Source organism: Myotis nattereri (genome assembly GCF_964212035.1).
Source record: "Myotis nattereri genome assembly, chromosome: 9".
NCBI lineage: Eukaryota > Metazoa > Chordata > Mammalia > Chiroptera > Vespertilionidae > Myotis > Myotis nattereri.
Window position 1 is genome coordinate 60,711,701 of NC_138084.1, and position 23,812 is coordinate 60,735,512.

At 38.7% G+C, this 23,812-nt stretch overlaps 2 protein-coding genes across 2 annotated transcripts in view; one reads left to right on the forward strand and one right to left on the reverse strand.

Annotated features, from left to right (window-relative positions):
- Positions 1-14,664, reverse strand: part of MRE11 (MRE11 homolog, double strand break repair nuclease) — a 73,524-nt gene extending 58,860 nt beyond the window's left edge. Inside the window, exons 1-6 of the mRNA XM_081099021.1 lie at positions 14,541-14,664; positions 13,693-13,808; positions 11,747-11,879; positions 7,355-7,515; positions 2,856-2,943; positions 1,884-2,025 (exon numbers count right to left, since the gene is read on the reverse strand). Coding sequence (XP_080955147.1) covers positions 1,884-2,025; positions 2,856-2,943; positions 7,355-7,515; positions 11,747-11,879; positions 13,693-13,712 — 544 coding nt within the window. The 5' untranslated portion in view covers positions 13,713-13,808; positions 14,541-14,664. The remainder of the gene's footprint in view (positions 1-1,883; positions 2,026-2,855; positions 2,944-7,354; positions 7,516-11,746; positions 11,880-13,692; positions 13,809-14,540) is intronic.
- ANKRD49 (ankyrin repeat domain 49) lies at positions 14,127-23,540 on the forward strand. The gene is made up of 3 exons (XM_081099022.1): positions 14,127-14,841; positions 17,900-18,251; positions 19,450-23,540. The coding sequence occupies exons 2-3, from the start codon at positions 17,997-17,999 to the stop codon at positions 19,909-19,911; spliced, it is 717 nt and encodes a 238-aa protein (XP_080955148.1). The 5' UTR covers positions 14,127-14,841; positions 17,900-17,996; the 3' UTR covers positions 19,912-23,540.
- The last annotated feature ends 272 nt before the right edge of the window (positions 23,541-23,812 follow it).

Consider the following 23,812-nt stretch of genomic DNA (forward strand, 5'->3'; position numbering starts at 1 on the left):
TAAATTAGCACCTCCTTAGAACCAGTGTACCCAGTGGTCAGAGTGGGACCATCCAAATTATAAGTCCTCAGATCCATAAGGGACACACTCAGGGGGCAGACTCAGTGAGCACCAAAGCCCCACTGAAGTAAGTCTTGTCCCAGAAGAGTGTCTCCAGCACAGAAGTTCTCCCACTGCAGACACAGCTGATTCTCACAGACAATTGGCCTGGAAGTCAATTCCTCCCAGTGATATCTATAACAATCAAGGCTTAACTACAACAAGACTGTGCACACAGCCCACAAAGGGGTGCACCAAGGGTGTCCACCTCAGGTAATAAATTGGGGAGGCTGACCCACTGGGCCCTATAGGACACCTAGCACACAAAGCCACTCTACCAACACAGGGAGCAGCCAAAATGCGGAGACAAAGAAACAGATCACAAAAGACAGAAATGGAGGAAAGCAAACTACTGGATATAGAGTGCAAAACCACACTTATAAGGTTTTTCAAGAATTTTCTAGAATTTGCCGATAAATTTAGTAAGACCCTCAATAAGTCTAGTGAGACCGCCGATAAATTAAGTGAGACCCTCAAGAAATCTAGTGAGACCCTTGAGGTTATGAAAAAGGACCAACTAGAAATTAAGCATACACTGACTGAAATAAAGAATAATAGACAGAGTTCCAACAGTAGACTAGAGGATCGCAAGAATCAAGTCAAAGATTTGAAATACAAAGAAGCAAAAAACACCCAACCGGAAAAGCAAAAAGAAAAAAGAACCCAAAAATATCAAGATAGTGTAAGGAGCCTCTGGGACAACTTCAAGCGTACCAACATCTGAATTATAGGGGTGCCAGAAGAACAGCAAGAGCAAGATATTGAAAACCTATTTGAAGAAATAATGACAGAAAACTTCCCCTACCTGGTCAAAGAAACAGACTTACAAGTCCAGGAAGCACAGAGAACCCCAAACAAAAGGAATCCAAAGAGAACCACACCAAGACACATCATAATTAAAATGCCAAGGGCAAAAGACAAAGAGAAAATTTTAAAAGCAGCAAGAGAAAAAAAGTCAGTTACCGACAAGGGAGTACCCATACGATTGTCAGCTGATTCTCAACAGAAACTTTACAGGCCAGAAGGGAGTGGCAAGAAATATTCAAAGTGATGAATGCCAAGAACCTACAACCATGATTACTTTACCCAGCAAAGCTATCATTCAGAATTGAAGGTCAGAGAAAGAGCTTCACAGATAAGAAAAAGCTAAAGGAGTTCATCACCACCAAACCAGTATTATATGAAATGCTGAAAGGTATCCTTTAAGAAGAGGAAGAAGAAGAAAAAGGTAAAGATACAAATTATGAACAACAAATACACATCTATCAACAAGTGAATCTAAAAATCAAGTGAATAAATAATCTGATGAACAGTATGAACTGGTGATTATAATAGAATCAGGGACATAGAAAGGGAGTGGACTGACTATTCTTGGGGGGGAAAGGGGTGTGGGGGTGCGGGAAGAGACTGAACAAAAATCGTACACCTATGGACGAGGACAGTGTGGGGGGGGGGTAAGGGCAGAGGGTGGGGTGGGAACTGGGTGGAGGGGAGTTATGGGGGAGAAAAAAGAGGAACAACTGTAATAATCTGAATAAAGATTTAATTTTAAAAAAATTTTTCTTCACTGAAACTGCTGTTGAAAACAAGGATCAGGTCTACTAGTTCTTATTAAATACTAAAAAAATCTAACCAAACCTCCTATCACTTTTATAGTAACTCATAGAGAATATAGATTTGCCTCATTTTTTCCCCAAACAGCAACAAAGTTAACTCCTGAATTTGATTTCCCAGTTCCTTAGACAATTAAATATTTATTGGCATAAATAATAAAACCATCTTACCTAAGCCATACAGAGCAATTTTTGTGCTTCCTTTTTGAAGCAAAACTGGACTAATGTCTACCTTCTCCACAGACATTGAACGTCCAAAGTGATTTACAAATCCAGCACAACTTAAAATATCCAGGGCACAGAGCGCGTCTGCCTACGTAAAATATTTTCAAAGAACATTACTGTATATTAAAAATAAGTAATCTGCATATCATATTACCTATTAAAGTATATTCTATATACCAGTTACAAAAACATAGATTCTATATACTAGTTACAAAAACAGATTAACATAGTGTCTTCTCGAAACAAAATTACAGTACTAAAGTTTTTGCTACCTTTTTTTCTATTAGAAATGACCTCCAACTGGGATCATATGCTAAATGCAAAGTAAACATTATTTCATCAAAATTTATGATGGCTTGGCCACTGAAAAATAAAAGCTAGCCATGAAATAAGTGCTTTGTAATATTAAGCAGGCCTCTTAAGATGCGGGGGGTGGGGGGGGTGGTGGGGGGGGAGACTAGATAACTAGTGATTTATAATATTCATTAACAAATAAAACAAAAAGGTATTTTGAGTTTAGGACTTCTATTATTACTTCCAAATAAACAAGTAATAAGATGACCTAATTTACACTTAAAACTGTATATGAAACAATCATTTCCTACAGCTGAGATTCTATGCGATAAGAGATACAAGATTACATGGTGAACTGTAAAGCATTGTACAAATGATAGATGTTTGCTTTTTGCTACTCCTGGTTACTTATTGTTCATCTCAGCACTAATGAAATAAAAGCATACTTCACACACCAATTGTTAGTCCAGGTTTTTAAAAATTATCTAAAAAGCAGTATAAAAGCTTTTATGAATGATAAAAAGTCAATTTAACTTTTTAACTCTATTTTAATAAAAATTGCTTTCCACAGACAAACTAAATTGGTCATTTCTAAAATTTCAACTGTAAGAACCCAATAATTACCCCTGTGGGATCATCATGATTGCCATGAATACTAAATATTGGAATCGAAATGTTGAGATTGTCATCTTGGTAGTTCACCCATGGAAACCTTAAAAAATAAAAAATAAAAATTTTTTAAAGGTAATTAAATGTTCTGTAAGAGACAAAAGCTGTTTCCCCAGTATCCTCTAAAAAATAATTCATTATAGGCAAACTGGAAGATTTAAGTTGGCAAATGACCACAAGTTTGAAGTTTAAAAAATAAAATCAAAGGCAACAATTTATTTCAATTCAAGTTTGAAAATATGTCAAAGTACTACACTTTATTAAAGAAAACCCGTGCGGCTCAGTGGTTGAGCTTCGACCTATGAACCAGGAGATCACGGTTTGATTCCCAGTCAGGGCACATGCCCAGGTTGCGGGCTCGATCCCCCATGTGAGGAGTGCAGGAGGCAGCCAATCAATGATTTTCTCTCATCATTGATGTGTCTATCTCTCTTCCTCTCCCTTTCTCCCTGAAATCAATGAAAAACATATTAAAAAAAAAATAAAACCCTACCATAACAATGCTTATGAATTGTATAAAACAATGATATATCTAAATAATGGGACATTAATAGGTTTCAAAAACTTAAAAGCAATTGTGCAAGGTTTTTATTTGTAGAAGGGGAAGGGCAATAAACACATCCACTTTTCTGTATTTTTTCATCCTCACCTGAGGTATATTTTCCATTGATTTTTCTTTTTTTAGAGAGAAAGAAAGGGGGAGAGACAGAGAGACACATTGATGTGATTGATGTGAAAGACATACACGAATTGGTTGCCTCCTGCAAGTACCCCGACTGGTGCGGGGACCAAGCCTGCAACCAAGGCATGTGTCCCTGATCAGAATCAAACCTGGGACCCTTCAATACAATGCTCCATCCACTGAGCCAAACTGGCTAGGACAACACATCCACTTTTAAATCCAAAGACCTAGACTAAAAATTCCAGCTCTATCACTTTCTACTTATGCAACTTAATATCTCCATCCACTCCTGTCCCTAGTCATCTAGCTCGCCTTCCCAGGGACAAATGACATTAATTTGTCATTTATCTTTGCAAAATTACCTTGTATCTGTACAAGCACATAAATACACCTTCTTCCTTCTTACACAAATGACAGCACCATAGCGATTACTGCACCCTCCCTTTATCATTTAACGTATTTTCGAAATCATTCTGCACTGTCCATAAGGAGCTTCCTTGTGCTTTTTCGGCTGGACAGTACTCCACAGTATTGATTATAATGTGTTTATAGTAGTTACCTACCAATGGACATTTAGACCACTTCCAGTCTTTTGTTTTATAAATAATGCTCAAGTCAGTAATCCTGTACAAAGCTGTGCTTGTAAGAGGACAGGAAAATATCTAAAAGGGAATTACTGGTCAAAGAGTATCTGTGCCTTTTTAAATTTGATAACCACTGCCAATTTCCCTCCATAGAGGTTGTACAAATTTATACATAATACAAATAGAGGCCTGATGCACAAAATTTGTGCACAGGTAGGGTCCCTAGCCTAGCTGACGATCAGGGCCAATCGGGGCCTTCCGGCTGGCGGCCTGGGCCTCCCTTCCCCAGCTGCTGGCCGGGGCCTTTCTTCGTTCCACGCCGCCCCTGGAGGTCAGCGCACATCATAGCGAGCGATAGAACTCCCGGTCTCCCAGTGGAACTCCCACAGGGACACTTTGCATATTAGCCTTCTATATATAGACTAGATGCCCGATGCATGAAATTCGTGCAAGGGGCTCGGCCCTCGCAGCCGCGGCGGATGCCTCAGCCGCAGCTTCATCCAGAGGATCGTCCAGAAGGTAATCAGGCTGTCCAGTCTAATTAGCATATTACACTTTTATTATTATTATAGATGGCAATTCATAATAGACAGTTTCCCCTTATTCCACCAACATAATACTTTATCATCAAGCTTTCAAATCTATGCCAGTGGTTCTAAATGCTAACTGTATGTTCGAGTTATCTAAGAAATCTTTTAAGAAATACCAATGCCCATGACACACTCAATGAGATTAATTGGCCTAACATCTGGAAATAAGTATTTTTTAAGATTCCTAAGTACCTAAATGAGCACCAGGATTGTGAATCACTGATCTATGCCAATCTAATAGGAGAGAAATATTTCAGTATACTTCATTTTCTATCTTTCTTTTTTAAAATACATTTTATTGATTTTTTACAGAGAGGGAGAGGGATAGAGAGTTAGAAACATCGATGAGAAACATCGATCAGCGGCCTTCTGCACACCTCCTACTAGGGATGTGCCCGCAACCAAGGTACATGGCCCTTGACTGGAATTGAACCTGGGACCTTTCAGTCCACAGGTCGACGCTCTATCCACTGAGCCAAACCGTGTCAGGGCTTGTATCTTTCTTATGAATGAGCTTCACGTTATATCTTCCATATTCTTTTAACATGTTCAAATGCCACTTCATTTCCTTTTTTGTGAACTATGTCTATATTCTTTACCTATTTTTTTGTATTAACTAGTGGATTTTTTTATTGACTTGAAAGAACTATTTATCTATTGTGGAAATTAGACCTTAATTTGGAATTAGTTGCAAATATTCTTCCTTGTTGAACTCACTCTTGACTTTGCTTCAGGCAGTTTTTGTCATGCAGAAATTTACTTTTACAAAGACAAAAGTACCAATCTTTTCTGTTAAGGCTCCTAGATTTCTGTCATAGTTAGAAAGCCCTTTCCACATTTAGATTTTCAAAATATGTGTAACAGCTTCTCCTAGTACTTTTATTGAATAATCCCTATTTTTCATATGAGATACAAGATGCCATCTTCATCAAATACTAAATTCCTACATATATTGAAACTACTTCTGGAATTTACTATGTCAAAAGGACATCGGAGGCAATCTGAAAGAACACCCAATGACTAAAGCTGGTACAATGTATTTGAACAACAAAATAGATTACAACAGTTTAAATTATAACCCAAAGGGGGAAAAATGAGTTCATACTAATAAACAATTGAATTAGCTCCTAATGACAGAGACAACTGAATAAACAAATAAATGGGAGACAAGGGACAAATCTTCCTGAATAAAGAATGACAATCAATAAATGCAGAAAGAATGTGGAAAATAAAAAATCACTATTAGAACAGCACAGTTATAACTGCTATAGGAAAGAGCCACTAATGAATGCTAAAATTAGTGGACAAGCTTTAAGGAGAAACAGAATAGTTGCACGGCCTCTAAATATCCCTCCCAAAATATTTTATTTACTAGTAACAGTGGTAATTTTAACTATGGCCATAAATTTTTTGACACTCTTTCCTCTCTCCTGGAAGTGAAACTTAATTCCCTCTCTTTGAGTGCAGCTGGATTTAGCAACTGCATTCTAACAAATAGTGTATAGAAAGGGAAAAAAAGGAACCTGACTGCAGAGAAACCTGGCATATACCAACCACCTTTACCAGATGATCAAGGTTAACCTCACCAGTGATAAGCCATGTTGATAGCATGTACTCCTGATAGGCTATGAGAAGGGCACTTCATCTCTGTGGGGAATATTCTTCCCCAAAAACCGTAATCCTAGTGTAATCACGAGAAAAAGCCAAATTGAGGGACATTCCATAAAATATATGGCCAGTACACTTCAAAAGTATCAGGATTAAGCCAAGCCCTAACTGGTTTGGCTCAGTGGATAGAGTGTCAGCCTGCAGACTGAGAGGTCCCGGGTTCAATTTCGGTCAAAGGCACATGCCCAGTTGCAGGCTTGATCCCCAGTAGGGGGCATGCAGGACGCAGCCAATCAATGATTCTCTCTCATCATTGATGTTTCTATTTCTTTCTCCCTTCCTCTCTGAAATCAATACAAATATATTAAAAAAAAAAAGTTTCAGGATCATAAAGACAAGGAAAGACTGAGAAACTGGTATAGGCTGAAGAAAACTAACAACATTTCAACTAAATGCAATGTGGTATCTTAATACAATGTTTAAGAAAAAAACATGAGTATCTTTATGACATAGGGTTCTTGGTGGATATCATAAATAAGTCCCAAAAGCACAAATCTAAAAAAAAAAATCAAAAAACCCACATTATAATATATTTGACTACATCAAAATTAAATATCTCAATCAACAAAAGGCACCATTAACAAAGTCAAAAGGTAATCCATTGATTGGGGGGAAAAATACTAATTATACAGAATATACAAATAACTTCTGCAAAGTCAGTAGCATTAGGCAAAAATCCCAAGTTAGAAAATGGGCAAAGGATATGAACAGAAGAGGATATCAAAATGTACAATAAAAATTCAAGAAGATATTATTCCCACAATTAATTAGGGAATTGCAAATTAATATGATGTACAGAACATTCAAAGAACATTTACTATGAAAACAGGCTATAATAAATGTGAAATGGCTCATTGTTGATGTGTTTGTGTCTTTAACAGAAGATACTCTACATAAAGAAACTTCACGTAAGCACATAAATATACTTACTTACTAAAACCAAAGTTGACTGACTGGTCACTGATAATTTCAAACAGTACAGGACGATCACCCATGCAATATTTTCTTAATTTCTCGAGGCAGGTATGTAATGTTTTTCTTGAGGGCTTATTTTCATGAAAAAGATCACCACCTAACAAAATAAAGTCCACCTAGTCAGCAGAAAAGTGTTAAAATTAGTATGTTTTATAGACAAAGTATTTCCATAGATGAAAGGTAAAAAATATATATATATGTAAGATGCCATTATATATGAAAATTTATATTTTTACATTTTACTCATTCAAAGCACCTTGTAATCTGGTGATGAATCTGACTCCAATTCAGTTTTCTCGGCTACGTTCAAACAAGCTATCTTCAAATTACAACACCAATCTCTTAACTGATGCAACCCTAAGTGACCACATTTTTTCCATTATTCAAATCAAGGATAAATGTAGCACTTTAATAGAACCTATGGAAGAGATAGTTAATTCAATCCAACTTATTCATTCAATTTATTCAACAATTACTTAGAGTTCCTACAGGCACTGGCAGCTAAAGAAACCATAATCTACAAAATCAGGGGTCCTCAAACTACGGCCTGCGGGCCACATGCAGCCGGCTGAAAACATTTATCCGGCCCGCCAGGTGTTTTTGCCGCCACTGTGTGCATAGGAATTTGTTCATAGTGTTTTTTTTAAACTATAGTCCGGCCCTCCAACGATCTGAGGGATAGTGAACTGGCCCCCTGTTTAAAAAGTGTGAGGACCCCTGTACAAAATCAATAATGGCCCTGCCCTCATTAAATACTGACAATGTGCAATAAATACCCTGTACTAAGCCCTGAGGATACAATGATAAATAAAATACAATTCCTATCCTAACTAAAAATGTTCAAAATATAATGGAAGAGACAAACTCTTCTGTATCTAGAGATAAGTCAGACTGACATGCACTAGAATAGGTATGTAAACGAACCAGGAGCAGAGATGCCATTACAGTGAATTCTAACTGAAGAAAGGAAATTCCTCTGAGAACAGTAAGTCTGGGAAGGATTTGCCTACACAGTGTTACTATGAGGCTAAATGAGATTCTGAGGAAGTGCATTCTAAGGAGCAACCAGAGAGGAGAAACCACACCAAACACTGATGCTTTCAGTAAGTGTTCCATCTGCCTGAAGAAATTTGATGAAGTTCTTAATTATACAAAAGAACCCAGCAGTACAGATCACTGCGAGCTATAGCGGGCGGCGGGCGGGGGGAGCCGAATACACCATTTTGGCATGGGGACTGTTTTGAGCTGAAGGCAATTAAGACCCAGCTGACTCAAGACAACCATTTCTACCTCTCCCTCAACTGCCTGAAAAAGTTTAGATAGACAGCCTATACCAGGAAGAGACTATTATCAGAGACAACTCTTTGTATCAGAAAGCCTTATCTGCATTACCCGACATCTGCTCTTCCCATCTTCCCGTGAACTGCCTTCCTCCCCACACCCCTCTGAAGCCCCACACCCCTAATCCCGTCTTCTTTTTGCTCAGATGGTATGTGAGCCTCCATTACCTGACTACCAGGGAGTCTCATACTTTCATGTATGAAATTTGTTTTTCTCCTGTTAATCTGTCAATGTAATTATCAGACCAGCCAAAGAACCTTGACAAGAAGGGAAAAGTTTTCCATCCCTACAGTAGTCAGAGAAGCTTTAATAAAAATGTGGGATTTAAGCTAGGTCTTCAAAAATGTACATGATTTGAGTAAAAGAAGAAAATCAACATCAAAGGCATAGAACAGTGATGGCGAACCTTTTGAACTCAGCGTGTCAGCATTTTTAAAAACCCTAACTTAACTCTGGTGCCGTGTCACACATAGAAATTTTTTGATATTTGCAACCATAGTAAAACAAAGACTTATATTTTTGATATTTATTTTATATATTTAAATGCCATTTAACAAAGAAAAATCAACCAAAAAAAGAGTTCACGTGTCACCTCTGACATGCGTGTCATAGGTTCGCCATTACTGGCATAGAAGAAACAAAACAAATAAAAAACAATTTTAGGGGGAAAGGGAAAAGGGGAGTTGTTGTTTAAATGGTATAGTTTCACTTTTCCAAGTTGAAAGGCGATCTGGAGATTTATTATACAATAATGTGAATGTGCTTAATGCTACCGAAGTGTACACTTAAAAATGGTTAAGAAGGTAACTTTTATCCTATGTATTTTACCAGAAGGAAAAACTTTTTTAAAAAGAAATATTTTTTTTATTGATTTCAGAGAGGAAGGGAGAGGAAAAGAGAGAGAAATATCAATGATGAGAGAATCATTGATTGGCTGCCTCCTGTACGCCCCCTACTGGGGATCGAGCCCACAATCTGGCCATGTCCCCTTGACCAGAATCAAATCCAGGACCATTCAGTCCACAGGCCAACGCTCTATCCATTGAGCCAAACCAGCTAGGGCAGGAAAAACTTTTTAAATATTTTTAGGAACTGGTTTGTGATCCAGGGAATCTTAAGAAGGACAGAATTGGCTTCTGTGGTATTCGGGCCAAAAGTGAATATAATTATGAGGAAGTAAATGTCAGATATATCCAACTGAGGACTATTCTACAAAATAACTAGCCTGCACTCTTCAACAATGTCAATCACGAAAAACAAAGACAAACTACATGAGACGAAAGACACATGACAACTAAATGCCAAATGCAATCCTGGCTCAGGGCTTGGATACAACCTACCTGCCCCCAGACTGGTATAACATGCATTAATGAGACACGTAGTAACATCTTAAAATTACATAATGGTATTGAGTCAATATTGATTTCCTGGTTTTGGTAAGTGCACTATTGTTAAACATGCAATTTACTTTAAATGGTTCAGAAAAGTGTGTGTGTGTGTGTGTGTGTGTGTGTGTGTAAAGAGAGTTAAGGCAAATGTGGTAAAATGTAGGAAAATCCGGGTGGAGGGTAAGGAGTTCTTTGTACTATTGTAGCAACATTTCTATAAGGCTGATACTGTTTCAAAATTAAAGGATAAAGAAAGGAAGAAAAAAAAGGACTCCAAGGAACTAGGTTGTAGAAATAAGGCGGATTACATAGCATACATAGGCCCTACTAAATAGAGGACTTCAGAGTAAGGAAGAATTAAGGCAAAAAGTAAATATACTATGTATCTGGGGCAAAAAGTAAATATACTAACCATAGGGCTGTGAGGGGAGGGGGCAGTTAAACTTAAGGAATGCAGGGGAGGAAAACAAGAAAAAAAGAGAAGGAAAGGGCAAAGTAGAGGGGGGGGGGGAAGCTTATGCTTAAGGAAAGATATAATTTAACACCTAAGAGTTAGAAAATAAAGGAAACAGGATTCTCTCTTGGGCCCTAGACTGATATTTCAACTGCCTGCCGTTGAAATATTCAACAGTTTCCTTGAATGTCCTACTGGAATCTCTAAACCCAAACGGTCTAAATCAGAATTCATCACCTTCCCACATGAAGCAGTACCTCTTCCTTATTTAAAACCTATTCCTATTATTGGTACCAACATTCACCCAATCTTAACACACTTCAGTCACTGTCATCCTCTTTTCCCTCACCCCCACCTCCTACAACTAACCAAAGTATGCAAATCCTACCTTTGGAATATCTCTTGCATTCACTTCCTCTTTTCCATCCCGTGCTATCACTTTAAAGAGGTCTCAAACTGGTCTCCAATTCATGCTATTCCTTGTTGCCAGAAGACATGCTAGTGAATAGGGTACAGACTCCTCAATCTGGCATTTGAAGCTCCCCTCAATGCAGTTCAGATCAGGTTTCTGGTCTTTCAAGATGCTTTCTAACAAACACATGGCCTACCAGTGAGTGCACCAGACCTGCTGTTCCCGACATACATTATATCGGCTTACCTGTGTGCCCTTCCTCCTGCTTCCTGTGACATGTACTTTCTCTATACTCTTCACCCATCAAAAGCTCAAGTTAAATGCTACCTCCTTCATTGAACTCATCTTGCTATCCCCTTCTAAATACCATCTCTTCCTCCTCTAAAATTCCAGAAAAGGCTCTTAATAATTTTCTTATGACTTTTATCACATATGACCTTGCATCTGAGCATTTTGGATATTTGTCTTATCTCAAATTTGGCTGCTATATGTTTTTTGAAAGTAGAAACTATGACATTTCTGCACTCAGAAAATGCCCCATCAATATCTGTAAATCTTTACAGACTATTTTCAAAAGTAACTCCTACTTGAATTAAGGGCACAAAGCACACAAAACCTGCTTTGGGTTTTTAGTATATTGATATTTAAATAGGCAATGTGAGCACATAAGCATATAAAACAAACCTCAAATTTTAAGAAGGGAAAAGAGCCTGCTGAGTAAGGAACACTGAAAAACATTAAACCAAACTTACTTTATTTTCCTGGGCAAGTCTTAAAATTTCATCAAGTGTGACAAATGTATCATTTCCTCTGACTGCATCTTTCTCCATAAATCCCAGATGAATGTCAGTTGCCACTAAAATTTTAAATGTATTTTCATCATCACTGTGTTAAAAAAGAAGAAGAAATGTTTCAATATAACTCATTAAAAGAATGTTCAAGTAAATTGAAATCTAAATTTATAAAGCAAATAATGGCAATAAATCACTTTGGAGTAAATCACTTTTCTAGTTTTAAACTAAGTCTGAATTTGAAGTATTCAAAAGATCTTTAATGTCACATAGTTTTGCCTACCACTAATTCAATACATAACAAATGTATACAAATTTTTAAAAGGTCTGTGACTGCTTAAAAAATGTAAAACCTTGGTCAAAATACTGAGCCAGCCTGCTGTTGCAGCATCAAGCCAGTGGCTACAGGGTATTTGAAAATGGTATTAAAATGCTGCATGATTCAATAAACTGGGGTTAATGCAAGACAATACAATACGTGTGGATGAAGATGTAAAAGAAGCCATAAGGGAGTTCCCTGAGAACCTGTATAATGACAAGGTGTTTTGCCTTAAGAGAGCATTGGACCTGTCTGTGAGGCAGCAGATCTTGCCTAAAGAGCAGTGGACACAAAATTCTACCTTGAACCATATCTGAAAGAGGTTATTCAGGAAAGAAAAGAAAGTGAAGAATGGGCAAAGAAATAATCATGGAATCAAGAAATAATCATGGAATCAATCTGTGGATGATTCAGGCTATTTTTCACTAAACTGTTTATATATAGCCATCCATCCCAGTGCACGAAGTGTGGGGGGGCAGAGGGGGGGGGGGAATTCCTCAGCTGGGCCTGTGCCCTCTCGCAGTCTGGGACCCCTGGCTCCTTACCGCTCGGCTCGCTGTTCCTTAGTGCTGCAGAGGAGGCGGGAGAGGCTTCCTCCACTGCTGCTGTGCTTGCCAGCCATGAGCTCAGCTTCTCTGGCTGAGCGGTGCTCCCCCTGTGGGAGTGCACTGACCACCAGGGGGCAGCTCTTATGTCGAGTGTCTGCCCCCTGGTGATTAGTGCGTGTAATAGCGACCAGTGGTTCCGCCATTTGGTTGAATTGCATATTAGGCTTTTATTACATAGGATATACATATGTATATGTATATATAATTCAAAATATATATTTTATACACGCACTTCAAATCTTTATATGCAAGAGATTCTTCCAGAAAAGATTTATCTTCAGAAAGTTTAAAAATGCTTTGCACACAGTTCTGATTGCTATGTACACACAGGCAGGTCTGAATATTTTCAGCTCATATTACTACCCTATGCTTCCACAGCAACTTATGAATTACTTTCATAGGATTCTCTCACTTAAACATCAAAATTAATCTAGGAAAGACATTTTAATTCCAATTATACAAATGAAGAAACTGAGGCAAACTTTAGAAAATTGCTAACTTGCTTAAGGTCATAGTATTAACCAAGAAATTAAAACCTGGGTGAAAGACTCCAAGTCGAAAGCTTTTCCACATACCTGTTCCTTGTCCTTTTACTTATTTTCTTTTTTCCCAAAATAATTTCCAATTTATTCAATACTAGAGCAATTTACTCCTCTAAAAATTTGCTTCAACAGACTTGCCTTGACTAGTAAGACTTTACCATGAAAGCTCAAGAATATATTTTAAGACAAACCTAAGAAACATAAGCTTACATACTATAGCAACATAATCAAACTGCTGCAAGACCCAATCTTTCAGTTAATAAACACATAGTATTAATTTTTAAACAGTCCAAATATTCTTTTTGATGACTATCACTTCTGCTCCGTTAAGCTACTCACTGCTAATTTATTAAGTATGTTTTCTTTTGGGGTGATCTTAGTTGATGGGCTTTAAAAAACCCAGAGCAACAAAAAAGATTCCAGAAGACGGATGCTTACAGGGCATCTGCAGGACTCATTTCTATGGTCAGGCCAGTTCCTCTAGGACCAGCTTTCTCGCCGAGTAATCCCCGGTTCTGCGCTCAAAAGTCAGAAAACTCACTCGATTCCAAATTCTAAAAACAAAATTACATTATTACAAAACACGCATTTTTTTTTAAAAAAAAAAAGCAGACTAGCAATAGTGGACGAGTCTCATTTTCAACCAAGTACCTACTGTACTTTTTAAGAGCTAAGAATAGAAAATAGCACATCTCTCGTGCCGTTCTAGTTTATGATTAAGCTCGTGGACCACCTCCCTTTCCCTGTGGGAAGCTGTTAAACTGATGGGCAAAATGTGGTTCTGGTTTAGCACACGAACAACTCTGAGTGAATGTCCAAGGAGCCTGGGCAGGCTACTCTGCAACCGGGAGGCGACCCCGCACTTCCGGCTCAGACAGCAAAGGAACGGGCTAGTTCTGAACAGAGAATGCACGGCCGCACCCGTAACGCTAGAGCAAATAAACAGAAACACGTGGTCTGCGGAGAAATACCCTCCGCCGCCAGCGGGACGAGTGCGCAGCATATGTGGGAGAGAGGCTGCTGGGGCAGAACCTCTCCCACGTACAGACTCGCAGCGCCGGGAATTCAAGCCTCATCAGGCCGCCGCCGCCACCGGACTCTGGGCAGCAGAACGCGGAACCCCCCGGGACTCCTCCCAGCCCACCCAGCCCATTCTATTCAGAGGGTGAGCCACTCGGGGCTTCCGCCCGAGATTCTGCACGTATAGGAGGCGGGTACGACTCCTGAGTTACCCCACTCTTAGGTCTCTCCGAAGCTACACCATCGGGACCGAGGCTGTCTTTTACCCGGAAAGGAGTGAGATGCGTGAGCAGAAAAGCAACAGCCCGGCCAGAGCTCGCCTCTGAGATCCGCTTGGACAGAAACCCGAATTCGGCGGGAGCCAGAAGCCAGTTCGCTCCCTCTCGCGATACCTCATTGATGACGTAGGCGCCTCAAGCCCTCTTCGGCTCTCATTGGCTGTCGAGCTCCGTGAGGGAGCTGGGAAACTAGCAGCGAGGCCCCGCCCCCGCACAGGAGCCAATCGCGAGCAGCCGAGGGGACGAACCCCGGAAGCGAGGTTTGCGGCGGCGAACTCCCCTCCGTAAGGTGGGTAACTCTTCCTGGCTCACCCTGGCCGCCTGGGGCCACCTGAGGCCTCCTGGCCGCTTCTGGGCGGGTCACCTGTCGACCCGCCGGCCGCGTCGCGGGTTCTAGGTGGGGCTGGAGCCGTTCCTTTGCTCCTGGTGGTTCCCAAGGCCGGGGAGGCGACGCCGGGCCTGGGAAGTGGCCCGGGTCCCGGCGGGCCGGGCAGGTGCCCCCCCACTCCCCCCGGTCACTCCCACTCCCCGGAGGTGCAACTTGGAGACCTTCCGTCTCACAGGCCGTTCTCCGCTTCCCTGAGCCCGCGACCTCGGATGGAGCGCAGCCGCATGGCTTTGTGCTGACAGCAGGAGAGTCTAGTGCGGTAAAAAAAGAAGTGAAACTTTGAGGAAATCTGGGCTTTCGGTTCTATTGAAGTTCCTTAATCGAGGGCAAGTTATTTTCATCTCTCCGAACCTCCGCTCCTTCACCTGTAAAATGGGGTTTATGGCCCCACCTGTCGTGTATGTGTCCATTAGGTTAAGAAACACCTTATTTTTTAAAAAAGCAAAAAAACAAAACAAAACCCCACCCTATTTCTCCCTAGTGGAATATCACCAAGTAAGAATCCTGATGGACTTTTAAAAATCCTGAACCAGGGCGTGCACCTGGCTTTAACTGTTTTAGACTAAATCCACCAAGAAAATTTTATGTGCAGTTCATTGTATCCGGAGCAGTAAATTCAAAATTTACAAGAAGAGAGGCGTTATAAAAAGGAGAGGTGGCCCACGAGATCTGTTCTATAAATTGATATGATAACTAGTTCATGTTATGTACTGGTGTTTATTGTTTCATGATTAGATGTATGGTCATTTTTGTGTTGCAAAGTTCAGGGCATCGTTTGAGAACAAAGAAAAAAGTGAGAACTACTAAAACATAAAGCAGTTCTGAGAGTGTCTCTCATAGACTGAAAGCTGGACAGGCCTCGGGAATTCTTTAGTAAAATCCTTCTTAACATTTTAAAATGAAATAACAGGCCCAGAGAAGGCACTAGACATGAGTGATAGACTTAAACTCGAGTTTAATGCGCTTGGCACTACTAATAACGTCTACCGCATTAGGATGGTATACTCTCAAACTTGTAAAATTAGGTAGAAAGAAATAAGTATCATAGGGGTATGACTAACTCTCCAACTTCTCAGAATCCATTCCAGTCAAAATCAAGTGATGTAGGGCCTTATTTAAATTTAATTCTACAATATTTCTTGCTGTATTTAAGTGGGACATAATTATAAGTTAAGTATAGTCCCTGTACTTACACTTACTATATTTTAAGAAGCCAAAAAACAAAATTAGTGGAGAAATAAAACCATATATAGCACAAAAAATGTAGAATTTGAGAGGGATCTAATCTGAGGATTAAGAACGACTTAATGAAAGACTTAACATCTGAGAAGAGCCTTGAAAAGATAAGAATTCAAACAAATATAGTTGGGAGGCTAAAAATATGGTATTTTTTTTTAAAAAAATGTATTTTTTCAGTTACAATTGACGTACAACATTATATTAGTTTCAGGTGTACAAAGTGATTAGCCATTTATACCTTACATAGTGATCACTTCGATAAGTAAAAATGATATTTTTAAAATGCTTTTTCTTCTCATTTTCTTTGGTTGAAGTTTAATATGCCGTGTAACTCTTTAAGCTGATACTGATTTATAAATCAGTATGGCAGCCTAGCAAAATAAGCATCACTTCCTCTGGGAAGCCTTCTCTAGCCCCTTAGGACTGGGCTAATGGCGGCCCTCCAGAATGCTCATGGTACCTGGACATGGTCCTGTCGTAGCCTTTAACCGGCTGTCTTCCGGTCACTCCAACTTGACAGTAAGCTTCTCGAGGTTACGATGTGGATCTTGTTCATTATTGAATCCCAGGAGCCAGAGACAGGCATTCTATTCATATTTCTTAAACGAAGGCGTGAATGACAGCCAAAATTCAGTTTCAAAACAATAAGCTAATTAAGAATTATAGTTGTGTATCAGTGAATAGGACTACTTTTCAAGCAATGAGTTTTCCCAAGCCTGACATTATTTAAGTAGAAATAGGATAACTATTACAGATGTCATGATAAAGATAGGTCTGCACTGAAGAGTTTGGCACACATGTCCTTTGAGGGCTATTCTATCTCGAAGGATCCCTGATTGTTTTAAGTAGTTTTTGTTTAGAAGTTTTTGTGTCCTCTCTATAGCATCTAGGTGTCTGTTTTATTAAAATGTGTCTGGCTTGCCCTGGTCAATGAGTCAGTTGGAGCATCATCCTGTATACTGAAAGGTTGCAGGCTCAGTCCCCTGTCGGGGTACATACCTAGGTTGCAGGTTCGATTCCCAGTTGGGCCATGTACCGAAGGCAACCAATCTCTCTCAGCTATGTTTCTGTCTGTGTCTCTCTCTCTCTCTCTCTCTCTCTCTCTCTCTCTCTCTCTTTCTCTCTCTTTCTTTCTCTTTCTTTCTCTCTCCCCCTCTCCGTCCCTCCCTCCCTCTCTCTATTCCTCTCTCTAACATCAATAAGCATATCCTCGGCTGAGGATTTTTGAAATGTGCCTGTCTTTATTAGTTACAATTTAGAAGCTTCAAGCATTTATCACCCTTAGCATAATACAACAGTATCTAAACCAATAGGTTCAAAATAAATATACCCATACGTCAGAGATATTGTGGGTTTAGTTCCAGACCACCGCATTGAAGCAAATGGTAATCTTTTTGCTGGTGGAGGGTCTTACCTTCAATTTGTAAAAAAAAAAAATGTGAAGCATGATAAAGTAAAGTACAGTAAAATGAGATATGACTGTACAGTTATAACCACTGTCTTAGTAGGAGCAAACAATAACAAAAAAGAAATATTAGGTTATTAAATATATAGATAACTGAAATCCATCAACTCTGATATCTAGTAAATGTAAAGGGTATCAATAAACATCAAAAAGTTTAGACAAGGTTTATTTGTGTGTGTGTTTATAAGACTTATATATGATGTTAATAAAGCCTCAATTACTGTTTTCCTAATCATTTTTTGTTTGTGTTTTCAGGTCTTGATGGATAAAATAAAGCAGACATAATTCATCTCTAAAAAGATTATTTATACGCTGGTATTTGAAATGCTTTGTGTGTAGAATAGTAGTAAAAATGGAAAAAGAGCAAATAAATGATGGACAACCAAACCCAGAGAATTCCTTGGACTTTTCTGAACACTTTAACCAACTTGAGTTGTTGGAAACACATGGACATCTTATCCCCACTGGTACCCAAAGTCTCTGGGTAGGGAATTCTGATGAAGATGAGGAACAAGATGAAAAGACTGAAGAGTGGTATCAATTCAAAGAAAAAAAAATGGAAAACGATCCAAGCAAATTGCTTCTTTGGGCTGCTGAAAACAATCGGGTAAACAAACAAAAAACAGTTAAGGAAGAAACCGTAATATAATAGGAAAAGTACTCGATTTGGAGCCAGAAGACCTGTCCTTGAGCCTCTATTTGATCTGTAACTCTGGGGAAATCCTATTTCTGAACCTCTATTTTCTTATCAGTAAAAGTGGCCATTTTAATATCTGCCTCTTTTATGCAGGGTTTTGAGGATCAAATGAGGCAATGTACATGAAAGTACATGTTCAGCTACAAAAAGTCAAGTTAGGTATTTGGGGGGATTTAAGGATAATTAACTATGAAGATCACAAGCAATCATCTGTATTTTTAAATCATTTATATTGTCAGGATCATCCTAGAAATAAGTATTATTTAGGAAAAAGAGGATGGGAACTAACATTTGTTGGATACCAACTATACCATATGCCTTATTATTTGATTGAATGCTTTTATATTCCTAAAAATAGATACTATTCCCTTTTACAGAGTAAGAAATTGAGATTCAGGAATATTAATTTGCCCAGGATCATCCAAGTAGGATAGTCCTACTTAACATCAAAAGTCTGTTCTTCCCATGCAGCCACTTTCACCTCATTTTACTAATTCCCCTCATGTGTCTTAATAAACTAATAAGTAAAATGCCTTGCATTTTTGCATAACTTTTTAACCCAAGAGCACACTGTATTCCACCGCAGGTCCATAGACCAAACTTCCTTGAAACGTGTCTTAGGTTGTTTTAGTTAGAAGGAATTGAGCTGTTTAATCTCTAGATTTCTCTGTTACCATTACACTCTGATAAAGAAGTTTATTTTTTAAAGTTTTATACATTATGTACATTGGTGTGCTGCTCCTCAGGAAAAAAAATCAACCTGTTATGTTTTCTTTACAGTGACATATAAAAGATTAAATATAATTATTCATCTAGGACTAAAGCTTTTATGCAATAAGCCTTAGTTGGACCTGGGAGTAAATATATAGTTTGATATTCAGAGAATCACATTCTTAGAGTCAACAGTTTATGGTTAACACTAACTGGTTCATTCTTAAATTATTGACCCTCTCCCTCCAAAAATGAAATCTTGTTTTCATTTTAAAGTCATCTGCTAACAAGCTTTTTTTTAAACTTCATTAAATCTAACACCACTAGACAGTTTAATTTCCTCAATTTACTGTTTAGTTTGAGTTGGATCTTTTAAATATCTCTCTTTTCTTTTCAGCTGTCTACAGTACGGAGACTACTTTCTGAAAAGGCCACTCTTGTGAACACTAGAGATGAAGATGAGTATACCCCTCTTCATCGAGCAGCCTATGGCGGACACTTAGAGGTTGTCCGTGAGCTAATTGCACACGGAGCAGATGTTCATGCGGTGACTGTGGATGGCTGGACACCCCTGCACAGTGCTTGTAAGTGGAATAATGCTAGAGTAGCTTCTTTCCTACTTCAGCATGATGCAGATATCAATGCCCAGACAAAAGGCCTCTTGACCCCCTTACACCTTGCTGCTGGAAACAGAGACAGCAAAGATACCCTAGAACTCCTCCTGATGAACCGCTACGTCAAACCAGGTCTGAAAAACACCTTGGAGGAAACTGCACTTGACATTGCCAGGAGGACAAGTATCTATCACTACCTCTTTGAAATTGTGGAAGGCTGCACAAATTCTTCACCTCAGTCTTAATGGTTCTAATCATTTAGTGCCAGTGCCTCCTTCCTGTGAAATGTCAAAAATCCCCATAAGACAAAGTTGACATCAAAAGTCTTACTACAAAAATTCAGTGGTACTCGTTATATCCTTCCAAGTGAATTGCCTGACCTTGATGTCAAAATGTATCTGGAAGTTGTTTGGATATACCTTAAATTATTTCTGTGGTTTTTATCAGAAAAATTTTAACTTACCTATACTTAAAAATTTGTCATGGGTTGTACAGAAAACTACTGATATTTTTGGTGCTGACCCAAGGAAAATGTATTTTTAAATATCCCCATCCTGAATTTTTGTTGAGCATTTAGTATAATGACATGTATTTTTATAAGGTAAAGCAACTCAGAATTCAATTTAAAAGTCTTAAATATACTGGTGCAGTTCAGCTATCATAGCCATTTGCTTTCATTTTAAACCATAAGAGCTAACGTAGTGACTTGAATCTTCATAAGTTAATAAAGTCTAGAGCCTAGATCTTTGTGTTTTAGAACCTAGACTTTTAGGAAAGTAGTAGCTGGATGTTTAATCCATGAATGTTATATACTGCCTCTCCTACCACAATTCACCCAGTCCTGAGGACAGTCCTACCTCACCCGGGTCCACCTACGTAATCCTTATTCAACTGGTGAGTTAGCATGACTTTTAGACATGCCTACACCTAAACCTTGGTCCAAGAGATCGTAATATATCTGCTACCCTGCTGGTTTTACCTGCCTAATCCTGCGGATTTGGGCACTGCTCTTATAGCCTTTCAAGTTCACAGGAAGTACTGATTTTCCAGGGTCCTCTTTTTATACAAACCACACAAAGGCCAAGTGACAAATGAAAAGGAATTCTAAGAGTGAGGTGATGATGATTATATTGGGGCTAGAACCGCATCGTGGCTTGGGCTTTTTTAAAAAGCTACAGTGTGGATAGTGACAAAAGCATAAATATAAATATTCAAAAAGAAGTTTTGAACAACAACAAAAAAGGCATGAATTCTTTTATTAACTGTATAAAGCATCCTTGAATCCATAGCATATTTGTTCATCTAGCATACATTTATTAAGTATCTGCTCTCTCAGCCTCTCCAGCAGCAGTTTCCCATTGACTACCAAGCCCTTCTATGACTATTCCTGAAGGCTTTTCTCATATCTTCTCAACACCAGAACTAACACTAGACAAAGGGCACTAAATTAGTGATCCCTTATTTCAATTATATTTTTTCAATGTCTGTCTATTTTGAATCAGCACTTGTAACCCAACCTAGACTAAGTAATGTTGTTTAATCAAATATGTGTGGCAATTTTTAGATGAGAATAAAATCGCATGATCTCTGAAAAGTTCAAGGTAATATATGGACTGAATCATTGTGACAAACAGGTCTCAAGAGTTAGGAGAACTTCAGTTGTTTTGTGACACCTGGCAAGGAGATGTCTGGGTTTCAGAGTATCAGTATCTATGATACAAGGGTTTTGGCAGAAAGTGGGAGTTGCTTTGTATTTAATCTGACCCAGATGACAGATACAGCTAATAGACGGTATAACAGGACCCCTCCTATCCCAGTAGACTGCTAAATGAGGCTGCCTGGTTATCTGGAAGGCAAAGAGCCCATGGCTCCTTTCTTAATTGGGAATGAGTTGCATCCATGATTTTATATAAGCTTTCCACTTAAGTGTAGGGCCAAAGAAGCCACCTATTTTCTGATCAGGAGGTGAGTTGATATGTAACTATTCCCTGGTTTTCAGGCCTCAGCACTAAACTAGTGCATGGAAATCCCTTCTATCCCTTAGGGCAGAGTTTATATCATTTGCTTCCTTTATACTTTTCTTAATATTTACTAGACTCTTCTGTCTACAGAAGTCATTCACTAATCACGCTTTTTACTATATTACTTACCTGTACTTTCTAGTTTAAGAAGGCTAAATAACTCAATTTGCAAACAAAATTTTCTCATATCTTGTACTTAAAAAAAAAAATAAAGTATATGCTTTTCATAACTAAGGCCTTAATTGTGATTAATTTATATGCCTTTTTTGTGATTGTTTAAGGGACACATCATAATTCATAGGCACACAGTGAAATAAAATGGCTTTGTTATTTTTAATCTTAAATACAATTCTCTGGAGAGTTTACTGGCCTACAACCTACCACAGTGATGGTATTTTGAGTCTTTATTTTGAGTCTAAATGGATGTGGTGGCATTTAGCACAATATCCACCACTATGCTAGGACATCATGATCAAAAGAAACCCAGAGAAGTAGCATGTACTCTGATTCAGTCCCAATCAAAATGAAACCTCTGTATCAGTTCTTGATTCCTCATCAACACATACACCACCGTCACCCTGCCTAAAATGGCTCTAGGAATTGGTGGAACTTGGAGGTACAAAGCACGATCACAGTCACTGATTATGCCTTTACTATAAGTTTATTGTGGAATGCTTTAACCCCTCTGTAGGATGACCAGATGACCATTCAACCTGTGTAATATCAAGTGCTTTCTGCCTAAGGAATTTAAGATTTCTGTTTATTACATTTAGAAAACAGTAAATTAAGAAGTATTCAGTAACTATTAATGATTTAAATTCCTGAAAATATCCCTTTGAAGCCCTAAAATTTTACTTTTGGGAACCTAAGAAATAATCTAAATCAGAAACATAATGCGAGCCACCTGTGTAATCTTTCTAGTAGCTTCATTAAAACAAAAACTAATTTATTAAATAATTTTAATAATACATATTTAATCTAACAAATCCAAAATATTCATTTCAACTTGAGATACATATTTTAAAATTATGGAGATATTTTACTTTTTTGGGTAATATAGGTCTTCAAAACAGTATATGTTTTGTGGCACATCTCAGTTCAGACTAGCCCCATTTAACTAATGGCTACTCTAATGAACAGGGTAGGTCCAGACACCTGAAACATTCCCTGGAGGCATAGCAGAATAGCCGGGAGGCGCATTGAACTCTGAGCCAGACAAATCTGGGTTCAAATATGATTGCCACCTGTGTGTGACTTCGGGCAAATAAACTCGGTTTTCTCATATGTGAAATGGAGATAATCTATCTTGTTACAGTTTTGTAAGGAATATATGAGCTATAATATGGATGAGATACCTATTACATGGTAGGTTTGCAATAAAAAAAAAAATGGTATTGAGTAGTTCTCTTACCCAGCATTCCAATCAGAAATGCCCTTCCTGCTTTAGGTATTTGCATCCTTGAATATCCCGAAGCTCTTCCTTTATATTCCTGTGGTTCCTCTCATGACTTTCCAGTAAAATGTGCAGCATAGCCGAAACCGGTTTGGCTCAGTGGATAGAGCGTCGGCCTGCGGACTGGGGGGTCCCAGGTTCGGTTCTGGTCAAGGGCATGTGCCTGGGTTGCGGGCACGTCCCCGGTGGGAGATGTGCAGGAGGCAGCTGATCGATGTTTCTCTCTCATCGATGTTTCTAACTCTCTCTCTCTCCCTTCCTCTCTGTGAAAAATCAATAAAATATATTTAAAAAAAAAATGTGCTGCATAGAATCCAAACTCCTCCACACCTAGAAGAAATGCCTACCTCATCTTCCAAGGTCCCTGCTAGGTGTCAACAGTATCCAACAGAAGAGAGAACTCAGGAACTAAGCAAAATAAGGCAAATGAAGTTCAGCAAATAATTACAAGGACTTAAAGATAATGAGATTCTGAGAGAAAATGTATTTCCAGAATGGATCCAGAGCCTGGGAACTGAGAATGGCTTATTGCTCTTTCTATATGCAGCTTCTCAATACCTAGCAGATGAGTTGCTCTTTAAATCCAAACCTAATTTTTTTCCCCCTTTTAAGGTGGGTCTTGCTAACACTAAGCAAATGGAATAAAAATGCAGAAGCATTCATTTGTCATTG